This window comes from Metopolophium dirhodum, chromosome 3 (assembly GCF_019925205.1).
Source record: "Metopolophium dirhodum isolate CAU chromosome 3, ASM1992520v1, whole genome shotgun sequence".
Lineage (NCBI taxonomy): Eukaryota > Metazoa > Arthropoda > Insecta > Hemiptera > Aphididae > Metopolophium > Metopolophium dirhodum.
The window spans coordinates 4,941,232-4,957,640 of record NC_083562.1 but is presented as its reverse complement, the minus strand read 5'-3'; the positions used below and the strand labels follow the sequence as shown (position 1 = coordinate 4,957,640).

Sequence of the window (16,409 nt, the reverse complement as noted above, 5' to 3'; positions counted from 1 at the left end):
ATAACAAATAAAATAATAATGATATCAATAATGTTAATGTGTCTTTGGAAACTAGAGACGCATTACAAAATTATAGATATGTCACAATCATATGATATGATTTTTTTCTATTATCAGTAGATAGTGCAATCTGAACCTTATCATGTGCTCAATAAACTTCATGTGGAAATCGCAGATCAAAGTAAGTACAATGCACGGAATAAGTTTTTTAAGTTACTTAAACTTATTTTGAACTCGAAAATATTTCTTTCGTTCAAATATAATAGATATTTATATTATTTTTAAAAATCTAAAAAAAAAAAAACAAAAAAAAATTTGTTTTTGGGGTGAATAGGGTCAGTGTGTATATATTAATTGGTACCTATAGATTTCTTCCTACGTACGTAATATATTTTTCTACACATTTAAGCTAGATGATATTGTAATGATAGTTCCTCCACCAAAGAGTCTGCACAGGGGTCGAATGCAATTTACTGTGAAACTATGTGATATTTTAAACAGTATATAATACCTAGGTAGTAAAAAGTTACCTATGTTATTTAGTATTTAAAAATGTCATTACCTATCTAAAGTAAATTTAAAGACTGGATTGTTATAGGTATTACATATCTACCTACTTATTAGTTGTTTAAGAATTGTACCTATTAGTTTGTTAAGTTTGATTAAAAACAGATTTGAATTCAAGGACTGAATAAAATGTTAAATTAGTATTAGGTATAAAAAAGAAAATATTATTATGCGTAATAAATAACGCGTTTAAGAAAATTCTTTAAAAAGCCAGTGTTGTTTATTTTTATTTTTATATGAAGGTGCTTATTCTATTGTTAAAAAAATATTATTACCTGCCTATTGCTTAAATATTGTATTATTAATTCAAAAATTAAAGAACTGTATTTATTATTTTAAACTTCAATTGTGTTTTTTTTTCATTTTTACTACTTTCAACTATTTTTCACTGATCAATACATTTCATAGGTATAACTTAACATTTTTAAAAATTTATATTTCTGACCCTATTAACCTCTGGGACAGTGTGAATAGGTTTTTAGAGCAAAATAATCATGTGACCCTATTCACCCCATAGTGGGTATGAATAGGGTCACATTTTTAAAAAAATATATAAAAAAATCCGGTTATGGGAATGTATTTTTTTATAATAAATTATATTGGAAGACATCTTACCTTTCATTAAAAAAAAAAATAATGAACCTATGTTTAAAACTCTAAGAGATATTCTCAAAAAACCTTTAAAATTGACCCTATTCACCCCCTTTTACGGGGTTCCTATTTTATTTTTTTAATTATTTCGTTTTTTGTCATGGAAATTTAGTTAGTGTTTAGAAATCCGGGACACCAAAATTCATTAAAATTAGGTAATTATCTAGTAAGTTTATAATAACATAGGTATTTGTATATTTGACTTCATCCGGGATGCCTGGACATGGCAGAAAAATGTATTTGACATACTTTTACTTTTACTCAAATATTTTACAACACTAACAATCTTACATAGCTTCATAACCTTTTGCTTTAACATTATAACAATATAATATTATATATTTATCATTTTTGAGCTGTAATAGTATCCGACTAAAAGCTAATAAAAAAAAAAAAAAAAAAAAAAAAATATATTTATCATTAATTATGCCTTACAGACAATTTGGTATCGGTTTTCGTTGATTTGATGTTTTTTCTCCAGAAGACATTTTATTGTTGACAAATATTGTAAAGATACATCTGTAGTCAGTTTCACTATTAGCATAAGTCAATAACAAAATATATATGTAAAAAGCTTCTGCTTAAAGGCTATTATACATAATAGTTTATAGTTTATAATAATTTAATTATACAAAATTATTATTACTAATTATAAGTACCTACTACCTACCTATTTACTAAGAAAATTGTTATCAATAATTATCATTATCCAATATTATGAGATATCCAAATACATATAGCTTTAAATTATTGTATAACTCTGTAGAGAAAAGTTCATAGTTGCGGTACAACTAACATGTCTGATAAGAATTTTAATTGTTGAACGGAACATGTTTTTAAAAAGCAATAAACAAACTTTTGTTATAACAAACTATTTCACAAATTATTGTTTTTTGTACCTGTTTCAAATTTTTTTCAAAAGTATTAGAGTATTACTCAAATACTTTATTATTTATAGTATTTGGGTGGTATTTTAAATACTTTAATTTAAGAGTATTTGAGGAATGACTTAAATACTTTTAAGTAAATACTATTTTTTTTGTTATAACTTATTCTTCATAATATACTTTATTGCTGTTATAAATTTGTCCTGGGTAATTAGATTTTTGTACAAACACGATGAAAATGTATTTCAAAAATATATTTAAACACTAAATACTGACTCGATATTCAATATTAAATACATATCAGTGTTTTCCTTTTATTTGTGGCAGTCCAAATAAAAATTTTTAGAAAAGAATATGTACAAATAGACACCTTACAAACCCTTCTTACAAGTTGGTCATAGCAATTGAAAGGTTTGATAATATAAGGTACCTAATATTGTTATGGTTCATGTTCACAGTATTTAATTGAAAAACAAACAATAGAGGACATAATATGGAACCATTAGGAATAACTACTGATGATTGCGGGATAAATTCCAAGTGAGCAAAAACATTGTAATTAGTTGGGTTCGGATTTGAAGGCAAATGCCTTTCTTTTATTAATCAAAAGAGAAAAAAATTTTTATACAAAAATGTGTTTCACTTGATTTCCTATACAACGGATGCATTTTTTTGCTTTTTTTTTTACTTTTTTTGCCTTTTGTACTTATAAATGACTTTTTTGTGTTTAAATTTCAGTTGATTTTATAATTTTAAAAAACCGTGGTAGTCAATTTTTTTTTAATACAAACTAGTTTATTTTGCAATTAATTAACTGGTATAACTCAAGTCAGTTAATTTTTAATATTGTTTTTACTAATTCTTAGGGCAAACCTGGTTAAAGAAAAAGGTTATTTATTTATACAAAATAGCATAAAAGTGCATTTGAAAGTGTTTAAAAAGTGTTCACTATTTTATTTTGTAGTATATTTATGAATTGTCTTTTTATATAAATTAAATGCCTTTTTTTACATTTTAAATGCTTTTTTTACTGATTATATTGCCTTCAAATCCGTTCCCTAGTAATAAGTGTGTCATTAATAAATTAATTATTAACCTACATTTTAAAACTTGTTGGTTTATTAATTTATGTATTTATTATTAAATTTGTGCAATGTATCTGATTTATACATAAGTAACCCATTAGTACATACTGATAAAAAAATCAATTTTTTTAGGTATAATGATAAAATACACAAATTGTCTTCAATCCCACTCAATAGACATGACAATCAAGTATGTAACGGAATTATTAAACAGGAAAATATTGATGAACAAGAGGTATTTAATGGAATTATCAAAGAGGAAATTATTGAAGAAATAGACCATGACAATGATAGTCGATCATTTCAAAAAGGGTATGAATTAAATTAGTATTAATTAATATTAAATTTTCTGACACAATTTTAATTTTTGTCAATTTCTTTTAAACATGATGTTTAACTTATTAAGAGATGGTTAATAAAAATTAATAAAAAAAAATGGTTGGCAAGTGAGTCACTGTATTGGATGATATGTTAAATTTGAATTCAACAATATAAAATCATTGTATTTATTCGAAAATGATACTGAGTGTTGACAGTTCGTCAGCCCATTAGTTTATTTATGATGATCAGAGTTGAGTGTCCAATGTGACATGTTAATTTTTATACAATAGGCTGCAGTTATTTAAAAAATATTGTTTCCGTGTGCGTGCGATTATCTCCACATGCTCACTCTGTCACCCTTACTCCCACTATCTCTGTCACCCGTCATCTTTGTGTGCGTTTGTAGCTGACCAAGCCGACTGACGACACTTTATTTTTAAATGCTGTTTCAAAAACATGATGGAGGAGTAGACCCCCGTTTCACCGTTGGGTCAAAAAATAAATAGCTTAGCTTATCGTGCAGGTAGCAGGACCCTTGATGTGCTGACCCCCAACTCTTTCCTGGGTGTTAACCTGTTTGAACGGGAATCTTTTTATTCAAGCAACGTAAAGCAAATTAAGTATACATGAGTTCAGAGGTTCTGCTAGACTACGACTGATTTCCCTTCGAGACGAGCGCGGTAGGGCCTTTTAGTTTTAGCTGAATACTTTCCACGAAGCGAAATGCCATATAATATGACCGAGCTCGTTCAGACGGGTACACTGATACACATATATAATATATAAATATATATATAACAATACATACATATCTTAATTCTTATACTACTACTAAATGAAATGGGTTTATAACAGCGTATAATGTCCCTCCTCCTCGTTTTTAAATTGTTAGTTAATATTGTTGTATATCTATCCTAGTATATTTTAAATTATATTATGTGTACCGCAACCTTGTAAAAGTGTTCAGCCCGTAAAGATTAATAAATAAATAAATAAATACATTCATCTATCCGTTTAGTATCTAAAATAAGAAATTGATTTTGTTAAAAACTGTTATTCATAAAAAATTCCTGTTTATCTTTCATTCTTTTGTCCAATTATTTGATAATTACAAGGAATTTTAAATTTCAACTCCAAAATAAAAAAGGCTCATTTTAGCCCCCAAAAAAACTGTAGTTGAACAATATTATTTTGACTACTTATCATTGTACACATCCACAAAAAAATGCTATGAATATTGTTAAGTATATTTGAATATATTATATATTATATTTTAAAATACATATATTTATATATTAATATTATTTAATTATAAGTGTTCGTCCATATTATGTACTTACAATTAATAAAATATTTTGAAAAAACTTATAACAATTTGGTTATAAGGTGCACCCTCATTCATAATTAAAAAATCCATACTATGTATTAAAAGTTATTTTCCTTTATTTGACAAAGGTTAACATATTTAAAATACTTAATTTTATTTTTTAGAACTAAAACTGAAAAGAATATTTACACAATTGATACCGAAATAAAAACTGAAGTAAATTGTATTGACTGTTTTGAATTTGAAGGAACAGTTTTAAGCGAAAGCAATTCTGCAGATTTCATTACTTGTATGAATTTGGACTTGACATCAAACTGCGTAAGGAAAAATCCATTGGATAATACATCGTCCAAATTACCAAAGATTACAAGGACATACACAGGTGAAAAATCGTATAAATGTGATAACTGTAATCAAGCGTTTTTTCATAAATCAAGTTTAATAATCCATACAAGGACACATAACAGCGAAAAGCCGTATAAGTGTGATAACTGTGATAAAGCGTTTTCTCAGAAATCAAGTATAAAAAATCATACAAGGACACATACGGGCGAAAAGCCGTATAAATGTAATAACTGTGACCAAGCGTTTCCTCAGAAATCAAGTTTAATAAGCCATACAAGGACACATACCGGCGAAAAGCCGTATAAATGTAATAACTGTGATCAAGCGTTTTCTCAGAAATCAATTTTAATAATCCATACAAGGACACATACCGGCCAGAAACCGTTTCAATGTTATAACTGTGAGAAAAGGTTTGCATCAAAATCAAATTTAACAATGCATACAAGAACGCATACCGGCGAAAAGATGTATAAATGTGATAACTGTGATCAAGCGTTTTCTCAGAAATCAAGTTTAATAATCCATACAAGGACACATACCAGCGAGAAACCGTTTCAATGTTATAACTATGAGAAAAGGTTTGCATCAAAATCAAATTTAACAATGCATACAAGGACGCATACCGGCGAAAAGATGTATAAATGTGATAACTGTGATCAAGCGTTTTCTCAGAAATCAAATTTAATAATCCATACAAGGACACATACCAGTGAAAAGCCGAATAAATGTGATAACTGTGATCAAGCGTTTTCCCAGAAATCAAGTTTAACAAAGCATACAAGGACACATACCGGCGAAAAGCCGTATAAATGTGATGAATGTGATCGAGCTTTTTCCCAGAAATCAAGTTTAATAAATCATACAAGGACACACACCGGCGAAAAGCCTTATAAATATAAAATATGTGATCAAGCGTTTTCCCAGAAATCAAATTTAATAATCCATACAAGGACACATACCAGTGAAAAGCCGAATAAATGTGATAACTGTGATCAAGCGTTTTCCCATAAATCAAGTTTAATAATCCATGCAAGGAAACATACCGGTAAAAAGCCGTATAAATGTGATGAATGTGATCGAGCTTTTTCCGTGAAATCAAGTTTAATAAGGCATACAAGGACACACACCAGCGAAAAGCCGTATAAATGTGATAACTGTGATCAAGCGTTTTCTCAGAAATCAAGTTTAATAAATCATTTCATGACACATACGGGCGAAAAGCCGTATAAATGTGATAACTGTGATAATGCGTTTTCTCAGAAATCAAATTTAACAGTACATACAAGGACACATACCGGCGAAAAGCCGTATAAATGTGATAACTGTGATCAAGCGTTTTCCCATAAATCAAGTTTATCAAAGCATACAAGGACACATACCGGCGAAAAGCCGTATAAATGTGATGAATGTGATCGAGCTTTTTCCCAGAAATCAAGTTTAATAATCCATGCAAGGAAACATACCGGTAAAAAGCCGTATAAATGTGATGAATGTGATCGAGCTTTTTCCGTGAAATCAAGTTTAATAAGGCATACAAGTACACACACCAGCGAAAAGCCGTATAAATGTGATGAATGTGATCGAGCTTTTTCTCTTAAAAACAATTTAAAACGTCATACAATGAGACATAACAGATAAATACCGTATAAACGTGATATCTGTTACCAATGGTTTCCTCTTCGAACACATTTATATCAATCAAGACATATAAAAATAATTTTTTTGCCTTACAGTTTATTTTATAATTTAAATAACATAAAAATGAGTTCTTTATCATCAATATAATATAACATTAGTTACTACGATAGTAAATAATAACCAATTATTACAATACCAAATTAACAAAAAAGATACACCCCATAGTCTGATATCATCAAACATTCTACGTAATAATAAACAGTGAATTCATAGACTACTTCCACATCTATACAGACGCTTCTTAAACAGCAAATGAAACCGGCTTCATCATGACACATACCGAAGATGACAGTCTCCATAAAATCGTCCCTTTCTCCAGCATATCTACTGCAGAAACTTTCGCGGTACTCGAAGCTATAATTATCTCATTCTCCAAAAACCACAATAATGTCCTCATCTTAAGTGACTTTTTTAGCGGAATCATCTTAATTACCATCGTACATACAAAATGCAACTAGCCCGAAGCATCCAGAATTCAATCCTTACAAACCACAAAACTATCAAACTATTCGAACTCATGTGGGTTTCATCACAGACTTTATCAAGATAAACGGGCTTACAGCGAACATCTAGAACAATGGATCGACGACACCTCACTATAATAATTAAATAAATCTTTTAAAAAAAAATGTTGAAAATTGAATGTATTGAATTTATGGACACGATTGTCGTCTTTTTGAAGCCTTCAATAAATAATAAAAAAAAAAAACAAAATATTTTCATATTATCATTAGTTTTCTTCAATTTAGTCATCATTAAAGTATCATTATTTTAGTTATCTAACTGTTGATCCTTATAGTGCTTGATATTATAGTGGTAAGTATCCTTGCCTGTCACGCAGGAGACCGCTTATACAGCATAAAAATATTTTCGAACTATGGTGAGTTATTTTCAGGATAATTATGTAGTTCTCAAAATATTTTAAAAAGTTGTGTAAATAATTAGGAAATATTTTAGTTGTATTCTTTGTCAAAATATTTATTATTTTATAATTTTAAAACATTCACAAAATGTAATCATGTCCCCAAGGCTGTGTGGCGGGGTTCGATTCCCCACCGGGGAGCTAATTTGAGACAGGCTGTCATTGATGTGGTGTGTCCTACTATGACAATCTGGTCGTGATTGTGGTGTAGTGGTGAAAGAAGTATACAAAACGATTTATATAGTTTATTCAAACGACTAAATGCTTTATTGATTTGAAACTTTCAACGCCTACTTAGGCGATTTTTTTACAGAAATATTTGAACCGTTAATAACATACATCAGTTGAGCTTTAACCTTTTCCCAAGTAACAACAAGTATTCACATTATATACTTCCCGTCTTTCTTTTCTAATAGTAATAAATCAATTTCTATATTATATTATACTTGTGATTCTTTCTTTATTTTTATTACTATGTCCATCGTCAATTTTTCAGATAAATTGGACAAGATTATTAAATCTATAACTGAAATTAAAATTACACAGAATAAACTTATCATCTCAGTAAAAATGGTTACATTGATTGTCCTGAATCGCTTAGTTTTATAAATGTCCCCCAAAGGCAAACTAGACATTTTTATACATTTCAAAATCAATTGCACAAAACTAACTATATATTGAATGCGCCATTTAATAGATCCACCAAATAAGCTAACGATACTCAAATTGATATTTTTAATTTTCACTTCAACAGATCGCGGGATTTACTCGGCGTTGTTAAGTTATCGGACATGAGGGGTTGACTAAGTACAATATTATTTTGAACTATTCGTACTTGATATATTGCATACAAAACAAATTATATTGTATAGACTTGTTAGGGTAGGTCGCGAACAATAGGGGAATAATGTTTACATATAAATAATAATATAACAATAATATGAGTGGCAGACAGTGGCGCAAATAGGAAAAATGTTTAGGGGGGGGGGGGGGGCTCAAGCCCCAACACATTTTTTTTAAATTATAATTTATAGGTACATACTTAAGAATGGTATCTGTATTTATTGAATTCTAAAAGTAGTTTAGTATCATACATAGTACATTTATATATATATATATAATATTATAATAACATTAAATATTTATTCAAATAAATAGAGATATTTAATGTAATTATATACGCATCTCGGTTTTTTCAAAAATATTTAATATGTCTTCATTATTGATAGGAATGTCCTTTTCTTTATTCATAATACTTAAATTGCCGAACCTATCTTGATTCATACAAGTACGCAACCATGTTTTTATACGTCGCATAGTAGAAAATGATCTCTCACAGGTCGCTGTACTTACTGTACTAAAATTTGGAAATACTTTACCATCATATAATGTCAAATGCTGTTTTATTTCCTCTAAACTAGTTTTCACCCAGAATGTTTTTTAAAACAGACATTTCAGACATCAGTGACTGATTACAAATTCCAAATAAATCCTGAGAAAATATTAAACATAAGTTAAATGCTTGAAAAATAATAATGTATTTTACATGTACCTTGTAATGATTAATTAAAAATGAAGAACCTTCAAAATTCAATTTTAGTAAATTATCTACTGAAGAGGCATTCTTCAGAAAATTTTGTTTTTAAAATATTTATCATTGTATCTAATATACAATAATAAGCTTTCTTTTTCCAATAGTTTTTTTTCGTTTTTACAATATTTGCAGTATGATCATCACTAGCACTGGTTGTTGACAAACAAACAAAATCTTTAAGTAGAGATGGTTCTTTTCGTAATCTTTTCTTTGATACAGCTACAGTACTCCCTCGTTAACACGAACACGACGGGACCACAAAATAACATGTTCGTGTTAAAAAAATTTGTGTAAACCGATAGGCTTAACACGAATTTGTTCGTGTTATCAGAGAAGGTTAAATCTAATACGTTATTTTACACTCAAATACATTTTTTTTATTAAGTAATCTTCAAAATAAAAATTTTCATTTCTTTGGTACATACTACATATAAACAAATATTTGAAATATTTTTAATTAATTAATTACTACGCTACATTACATATATAAAGAAATATTTTTAATACATTTTTTCAAAAAAAAATTAATTTAAAACTCACGTCGGTTTAAAAAAGTCAGTGATAGGTTTCTGGGTGAATGTAACTTCATAGTTTTCTAAGCACTGTTTTCTGATGCTGTTCAACTGGTTATCAAATTTGCAATCTAACTCTGCACTGGTTTGGGAAAATTTTACGAGGGTATCAAAGGCTGCCAACACATCAGCCCGAGAGGGTTTATCTACTGGAGGTTCAGTAGGTTCAATTTCTTGATCTGAGATTTCGGGGTTTTCATCTTCTCCATCTTCTCCAGCATTCTCATCGCAGATATCGAGATCATTATCCATTAGTATAAAACTTGAAAAAGTTTGAGCATTTTCATCAGAAGTTACAGCTAACAATTTATTCCAATCGTCCTCAATTACATCCTCAATGTGTATTTCGGGGGTTAAGTTGGCGTCGTTTTCAATGTTCCAGGCTTTCTTAAAACAATTAGATACATATGTACAGATTGACATTTTTCTGTTCGTGTTAATCAACAAAACGACAATATGGTACCTAAAATTTGTTCGAGTTTCGTGTTAACCGAAATAATTCGTATAAACCGAGGAAATAAAAAAACCCCTATCTTATAGTATAGAGCCTTTCTCTGGACTGAAAAACCGGTTCGCGTTATACAATAATTTGTGTTAACCGAGTTCGTGTTAACGAGGGAGTACTGTATAACCAAATAAATAAATAATCATAAAGTATAAATTAATTCAGTATTTTTATATTTTTTCTTACATTCCAAAGGAATTTCAAGATAAATTTCATGTTTAGTGCTAAATTCAAGCATTTCATTCCGAAGTGTATTATAATGTTGTTCAGAATCACGATGTTCTTGTAAAGTTGTAATTACTCCAGTTATTAAAGATTTAGATTTACCCAGAGTTGCTGATTTTGATTGTAAATGGAGTGATAGTATATGAATAATTTGTAACACTTCCTTTAATATGAATAAATATATTACAAAATCATCAGACTTAATTGTTGAAATAATACCTAAAACAAAAAATATAATTTCAATATTTTTTTCACTGAATAATAAAATAAAATATAGTTGCCATTAAATTATACAAATCTACATAAATCAATACCAATTGCTTCAGCGACATCTTTAATTTTTTGAGCATCAATTTCCTCTTTTAAAGACTGAATTAATACACCATAATTTTGTATGACTGAGCTGCAACTTTTAAAACGACAGGCCCATCTTGTTTCACTTAACTGAACTAAAGATTTTTTTTTCAAACCAAGTTGATTTTGAATTTCGTAGAACTTTTTATTTTTTGAAGGATATGAGAAATGTACGTAGATGGCTTCTAGTCCATTAAATAATTTTCTAAGATCCTAAATAAACAAAATAAGGTTTTAATTATTATAAATTATTAATTGGTACTAAGTACTAAAACATTTTTTAAACAAATAATAAATAAGAGGATTACTTTCAAATATCTGCATGTGTCCACAATCACTAAATTTAATTTGTGTGCCATACAATGAATGTATATAGCGTATGGATAAATTTGCTTAAGTTTAGTTTGGATACTTCCTTTCTGACCAGACATTACATTTGCTCCTTCAAAATATTGGCCAACAATTGGAATATCAGATAGATTACAAAAATGTAAAAAGTCGATAATAGATGAATATAATGCATCAGCATTTTGACTATATGATACATCAACAAATCCTACAAAACTTTCTTTCACTTCTAAATTGTTTGTATAACGGATACAGATGGATATTTGCTCTTCTTTATGAGATCTGTATTCAAACACATTGATTTATTATTTTAAACTGTTACAAAATAACTAAGCATCATTCTTAAAAATATTTATTTTTATTTACCTGGCTTCATCACATGAAATGGAAAACATGCCACACTTTTTAACTTCAGAAACAATATTATCTCTCACATATGAAGCACAAATATTTATTAAATCATTTTGAATGGCCCAGCTAGTATGGTAGAGTTGAAAATATATTTTTTCTCAAACTCAATATGATGTTTTGAAAACAACATGCATAGCTCTTTAAAATTACCTTAAATAAGAAATTAAAATATTATACTTAATTTTTAAAGGTAAACAAATCATTAAAATCACAAATAATATTATTTGTTTATACTTACCTTTATTTAAAGCATCTTCATTTTTACGATGACCCCTAAATGGAAGACCCTGCCGTCCAAGAAATATAACAATGTCAATTAAACATTTAATATACTGCCGATTTTTGTCAATGTGCTCCTTGTTGGCTGTTGATAATTTGGAGATGATACTACCTTGTTTTAATAAATTTTTATATTCTAACCATCTTGACATACAATTAATGTGATTAAATGTTGAAGCGTGCAAACTTAGTTTTGATTTTTTGGTCTTTGAATCTCTTGATCCACAAAGCTATAGATGATTAAATAAAATATTGTGTAAAATATATTGTAATTATTATAATTATGCCTATAAATTTACCTAGTAAGTAGGTAAGGTCAGGTGGGGTAACAGCGACGGGGTTTTGCAAAATCTCAGTTTAATGGAACAACACCATATTACTGTATTCTTACGTGGAACATAGTTCTTTATCATCCATTAATGAACGTATCAGAAATTCAAATTTGTATTCAAAAAAGTGTTTCGATAATTTTTTAGTTGAAAAAAAATAATTAAAAAAAAATAAAAGTGTCGCACTTTCCCTGCTACCGGGGTAAGTGTAAAACCGGTACTTTTAATACAGCTGTATACAAGGTATTCCTTGGCCGAGGCAAGTGCCTCTAGTGAGAACTAATGAACTAATGAAAATCTTCAAAGAAATTCCGTTGAAAGAATTCAATTATTTTAATTTTATCAAGATTTGACAGACCATCAGTTTTTTTTAATTTATAGCTAATACATATTAGTTTTTTTAAGTTTTGATTGATATAATGTTAACACATATTCAAAATTTAACTGTCAACTATTTACATATTTAAAAATGAATATTTGTAACTCATAAATATTTTAGTCACAAACAATGTTTATAAAATCTTTTTAACTATTTAACAAAATAAGGCATGTCGCACTTTTCCCATAAATCATGTCGCACATTCCCCGTGTGGAACTTTACACGGGGGAAATGCATAATCGGCTAATACTCATTTGTATCATGCAATTGGCATAACTCATAAATTAAATATTATTATAAATATAAAATAACATTTATTTACCTAATTTGAAATTATTTTGAGCAATTTAGGCGTGTTAACTAGACCACTGAATTATCGTCGATTTAAAAAAATACGAGTAAATAACTGATTAGCTTTTTGAATAGTGATAACTGCTGTGTTTAATAACCTAAAGTGTAACCAAAATTATACAACATTCGATTCCTATTGAACTTCGTAATCTTCATGAAATCAACTTTAAAATTGAAAGATTGTATTTTTTATAACCCGATTTGGCACTAGCCCCGTTAGGCTCTTACCCCACCTGACCTTACATAATTTAGTTTTCATTTTATTTTTATGTTTGAAATACATAGGTACTTCAACTTCAGACTAATTAGAATCCTAATAAGAATAGTTATGCAACTTACTTTTTTCCAGTTATTAAATCCTATTACAGTAAATGTATCTTCCGTTTGACGAGCAGTTCCAAAAATATAACATGGAAAACAAAACACGCTATCTTTTTTAATACTATATTCGAGCCAATTAAAATCACTAAATTGAGAAGGTGTAAATCCTCGATTTTGACTTCCAAATTTTGTCTTAGGATACTCCTTTTTAAACATTTTTGAAAATCTTATTTATAATATTAATATACATATAATTTGTAATTAAAAATCTACTTACCTTTAATATTGGCTGACGCGGTCCTGAACTTAAATTACCCAAAACAAATTCATCATCTATAGGCACATCATTTAACTCATTTTCTTCATAGTTTTCATCTGCAATTATATTTTCAGTATTTATTGGAGACGCAGGCGTAGGGGACATTTACTTGATCATCAGAGTTTTTTTTTTATTAAAAATACTTAACATTTTCTTTTTTAAACGAATTTAAATGTATAACCATACTAATATAACTAGTATAAGTAATATACTAGGTATATAATTATATAAAAGATCACACGATATTACGAGATATGGTACGTTACGTGCCTATTTGAAATTTTGAAATACTGAATAGTGAAATGGTTAGATTGAAATGGGAAATGGACAATTTAACTGTGTCTGTGTGCCGACTGTGCCGGTCATCACTAATCAGTATGAACATAATACACGAACAAACTACAGTAAAACCTGTGTAATATGGAAACCGTTGGGACCGGATATTTTTTCCATTTTAAACAGGTTTCCATTTAATACAGGTTGTAAAAAAAAATTTTCCCGATGGATCTTTATCAAATGTAATTTATTATTTATTATTAATTTATTTATTTCATATATTTTACATATTATTTATTATTGGATTTTACTCCAAAATTCATCCAATGTTTTTTGTTTTGTTATTTGACTTGCCATTTTCTTTTCTACTAAATTTTTCAAGTTGAGAATTGATTCAAGAAGTTCATTTTCATTATTTTGATCCAATGCGAACATTTCTAATCATTTTATTTCATGGAGGGCGTTCTTATACGTTTTAATATCATTGCCGTGCAATGGTACATTATCTGTTTCGTCTTCGGAACTGGATTGTTCAACGTCTATTGAAATTGAAGTGCAAGGTTTCACTGTAGTATCAGTAATAATATCAGTATCATTAGTACATAAATGCTTATCGATGTTAACATATTCATCACTATCTACTTTTTCATTTATTGTAGAACATAGCAATTTAAAATCGTTATCGTTATCGTTAATGGCATCTGTTGGCTGGTCCAAAACTAAATTAAACCCGGCTTTTATGAAACATTTTTTGACTGTAAATGGTTTTATTAAGTTTACAGATTTATTCAACCAATAAATTGCATCTAGTATATTAATTTTATTTGACAATTCATTAACACTTTTTATGCTATCCATACTTGCTAATAACGATTGTAAAACCATTTTACGATAATTTACTTTAATCGAATAAATAATTCCTTGGTCCATTGGTTGGGTAAGTGATGTCGTGTTAGCTGGAAGCCACGCTAAACGAACATTTGATAAATTTAAATGCGGATGACACGTTGCATTATTAAATTTGTTTTACTGTTAATTTATCTTTTTCACTTGACTCAATTAGTTTAATTTTTTCATTTAGTGTTAAACATTTATTTTTGGACGTCATATTGAATATACGTCTATACGCAGTCTACGTCAGAACACTACTACGACACTTATAGATAAAATAAACTTATTTCAACGAAATAATCTATATAATTGATATAGATTATATTCATTGACTGATAATTTTAAAATAGTACATGTACATATTTCCATGATATACAGGTTCATGACAAAATATTGTTTCCATTTCCACGTTAAACAGGTTCCATCTTATTCAGGGAACGATGTATTTAAAACTACATTAGGTTCGCCGGTACCGTAACATTTTTCCATAAAAGTCAGGTTTCCACGTTATTCAGGTTCCACATTACACAGGTTTTACTGTATTATACAGCTAACTGTATCCTCATCTTAAGTTTCTTCTCATCTTCAGCGGCTTGTGCTTCATCGCGCCTAACACGCGCAATGTTATCTTTGGTTCGGACATGCCACCTATAATAATATTAATAAGGTATGTTTAATGATTATATTGTTAAATTATATTTTAAGAATATTGAGGAATGCATTATATTCATAATAAAAAAAACACTGGTTTTAAAAATACTTTATAATTGGGCTAGGATATAAAGGTTATTACTTATAAGGGTTAGGTTAGGTTTATACAGTTCATAAAAATTTTATTTTGCTTCAATAATGACCTTAAAATTGACATACAAAATGACTACAGTAGTTGTAGGTATGACATACAAATATGTATTAAAACTAACAAAATGACCATAAAGTGCTAAAAAATGAAAAATAAAAGTTTCCCATTTGAAGTATGTGTTTCATGAAACAAATTTTATACTTGGAAATCATTGTCTAAGATCACCCAAAAAAAAGTTTCTTTTTGCATTAAAATACGGGCCCTAGTGATAAGTATATCATAAAATCATATACTCTGTTTTCTTATTATACAACCTACCTTTTAATGTTTAAAGAAACATGATCTTGTTTTACTAATTTAATATTATTCTAACATAATACAGTCTATTAACTATTTCACCTACTTATTAACTTATTTTCTAATCAATTCAAAATATTATATTGGAATACAATTTGGGAATACTTAGTACTTACTACTTAATATGTATCAAAATACAAGAATATCACTCCAAATAGTTTGATTATTTTTAATAACAGTAAAATAAGATCAGTACGCTAAACCACAATATAATTGTTTTTATTTAAAACAGATAGACAAATGGTTGTCTATAGACTATAATATTATAGTTCACTTACCTCTTTTTTGGCAAT

At 28.3% G+C, this 16,409-nt stretch overlaps 2 protein-coding genes across 3 annotated transcripts; one reads left to right on the top strand and one right to left on the bottom strand.

Annotated features, from left to right (window-relative positions):
• The first annotated feature begins 110 nt into the window (after positions 1–110).
• Positions 111–7,741, top strand: LOC132940288 (zinc finger protein 271-like). Of its 2 annotated transcripts, none has more exons than XM_061007795.1 (4): positions 111–181; positions 2,564–2,645; positions 3,323–3,502; positions 5,003–7,741. In XM_061007795.1, exons 2-4 carry the CDS (start codon positions 2,599–2,601, stop codon positions 6,819–6,821), a joined length of 2,046 nt encoding a protein of 681 aa, XP_060863778.1. In that variant the 5' UTR covers positions 111–181; positions 2,564–2,598; the 3' UTR covers positions 6,822–7,741. The 2 variants fall into 2 exon arrangements, with proteins under 2 accessions (XP_060863778.1, XP_060863779.1); XM_061007796.1 differs by lacking the exon at positions 111–181 and adding an exon at positions 956–1,373.
• A 2,837-nt stretch (positions 7,742–10,578) lies between these two features.
• On the bottom strand, positions 10,579–11,484 carry LOC132942217 (zinc finger MYM-type protein 1-like). The gene is made up of 4 exons (XM_061010536.1): positions 11,362–11,484; positions 11,014–11,266; positions 10,661–10,918; positions 10,579–10,592 (listed from the first exon to the last, which is right to left on the bottom strand). The coding sequence occupies exons 1-4, from the start codon at positions 11,482–11,484 to the stop codon at positions 10,579–10,581; spliced, it is 648 nt and encodes a 215-aa protein (XP_060866519.1).
• Positions 11,485–16,409: the final 4,925 nt, after the last annotated feature.

What these genes read in the sequence shown, in the direction of transcription:
- LOC132940288 (XM_061007795.1), top strand. Translation starts at nt 2,599, where the DNA reads ATGGAACCATTAGGAATAACTACTGATGATTGCGGGATAAATTCCAA. An exon ending in GATTGCGGGATAAATTCCAA is followed by an intron (nt 2,646 to 3,322) that starts GTGAGCAAAAAC and finishes CAATTTTTTTAG; the next exon opens with GTATAATGATAAAATACACA. An exon ending in AGTCGATCATTTCAAAAAGG is followed by an intron (nt 3,503 to 5,002) that starts GTATGAATTAAA and finishes TTTATTTTTTAG; the next exon opens with AACTAAAACTGAAAAGAATA.
- LOC132942217 (XM_061010536.1), bottom strand. Translation starts at nt 11,484, where the DNA reads ATGTCTGGTCAGAAAGGAAGTATCCAAACTAAACTTAAGCAAATTTAT. An exon ending in ACACATGCAGATATTTGAAA is followed by an intron (nt 11,267 to 11,361) that starts GTAATCCTCTTA and finishes TTGTTTATTTAG; the next exon opens with GATCTTAGAAAATTATTTAA. An exon ending in AGATGTCGCTGAAGCAATTG is followed by an intron (nt 10,919 to 11,013) that starts GTATTGATTTAT and finishes TTTTTGTTTTAG; the next exon opens with GTATTATTTCAACAATTAAG.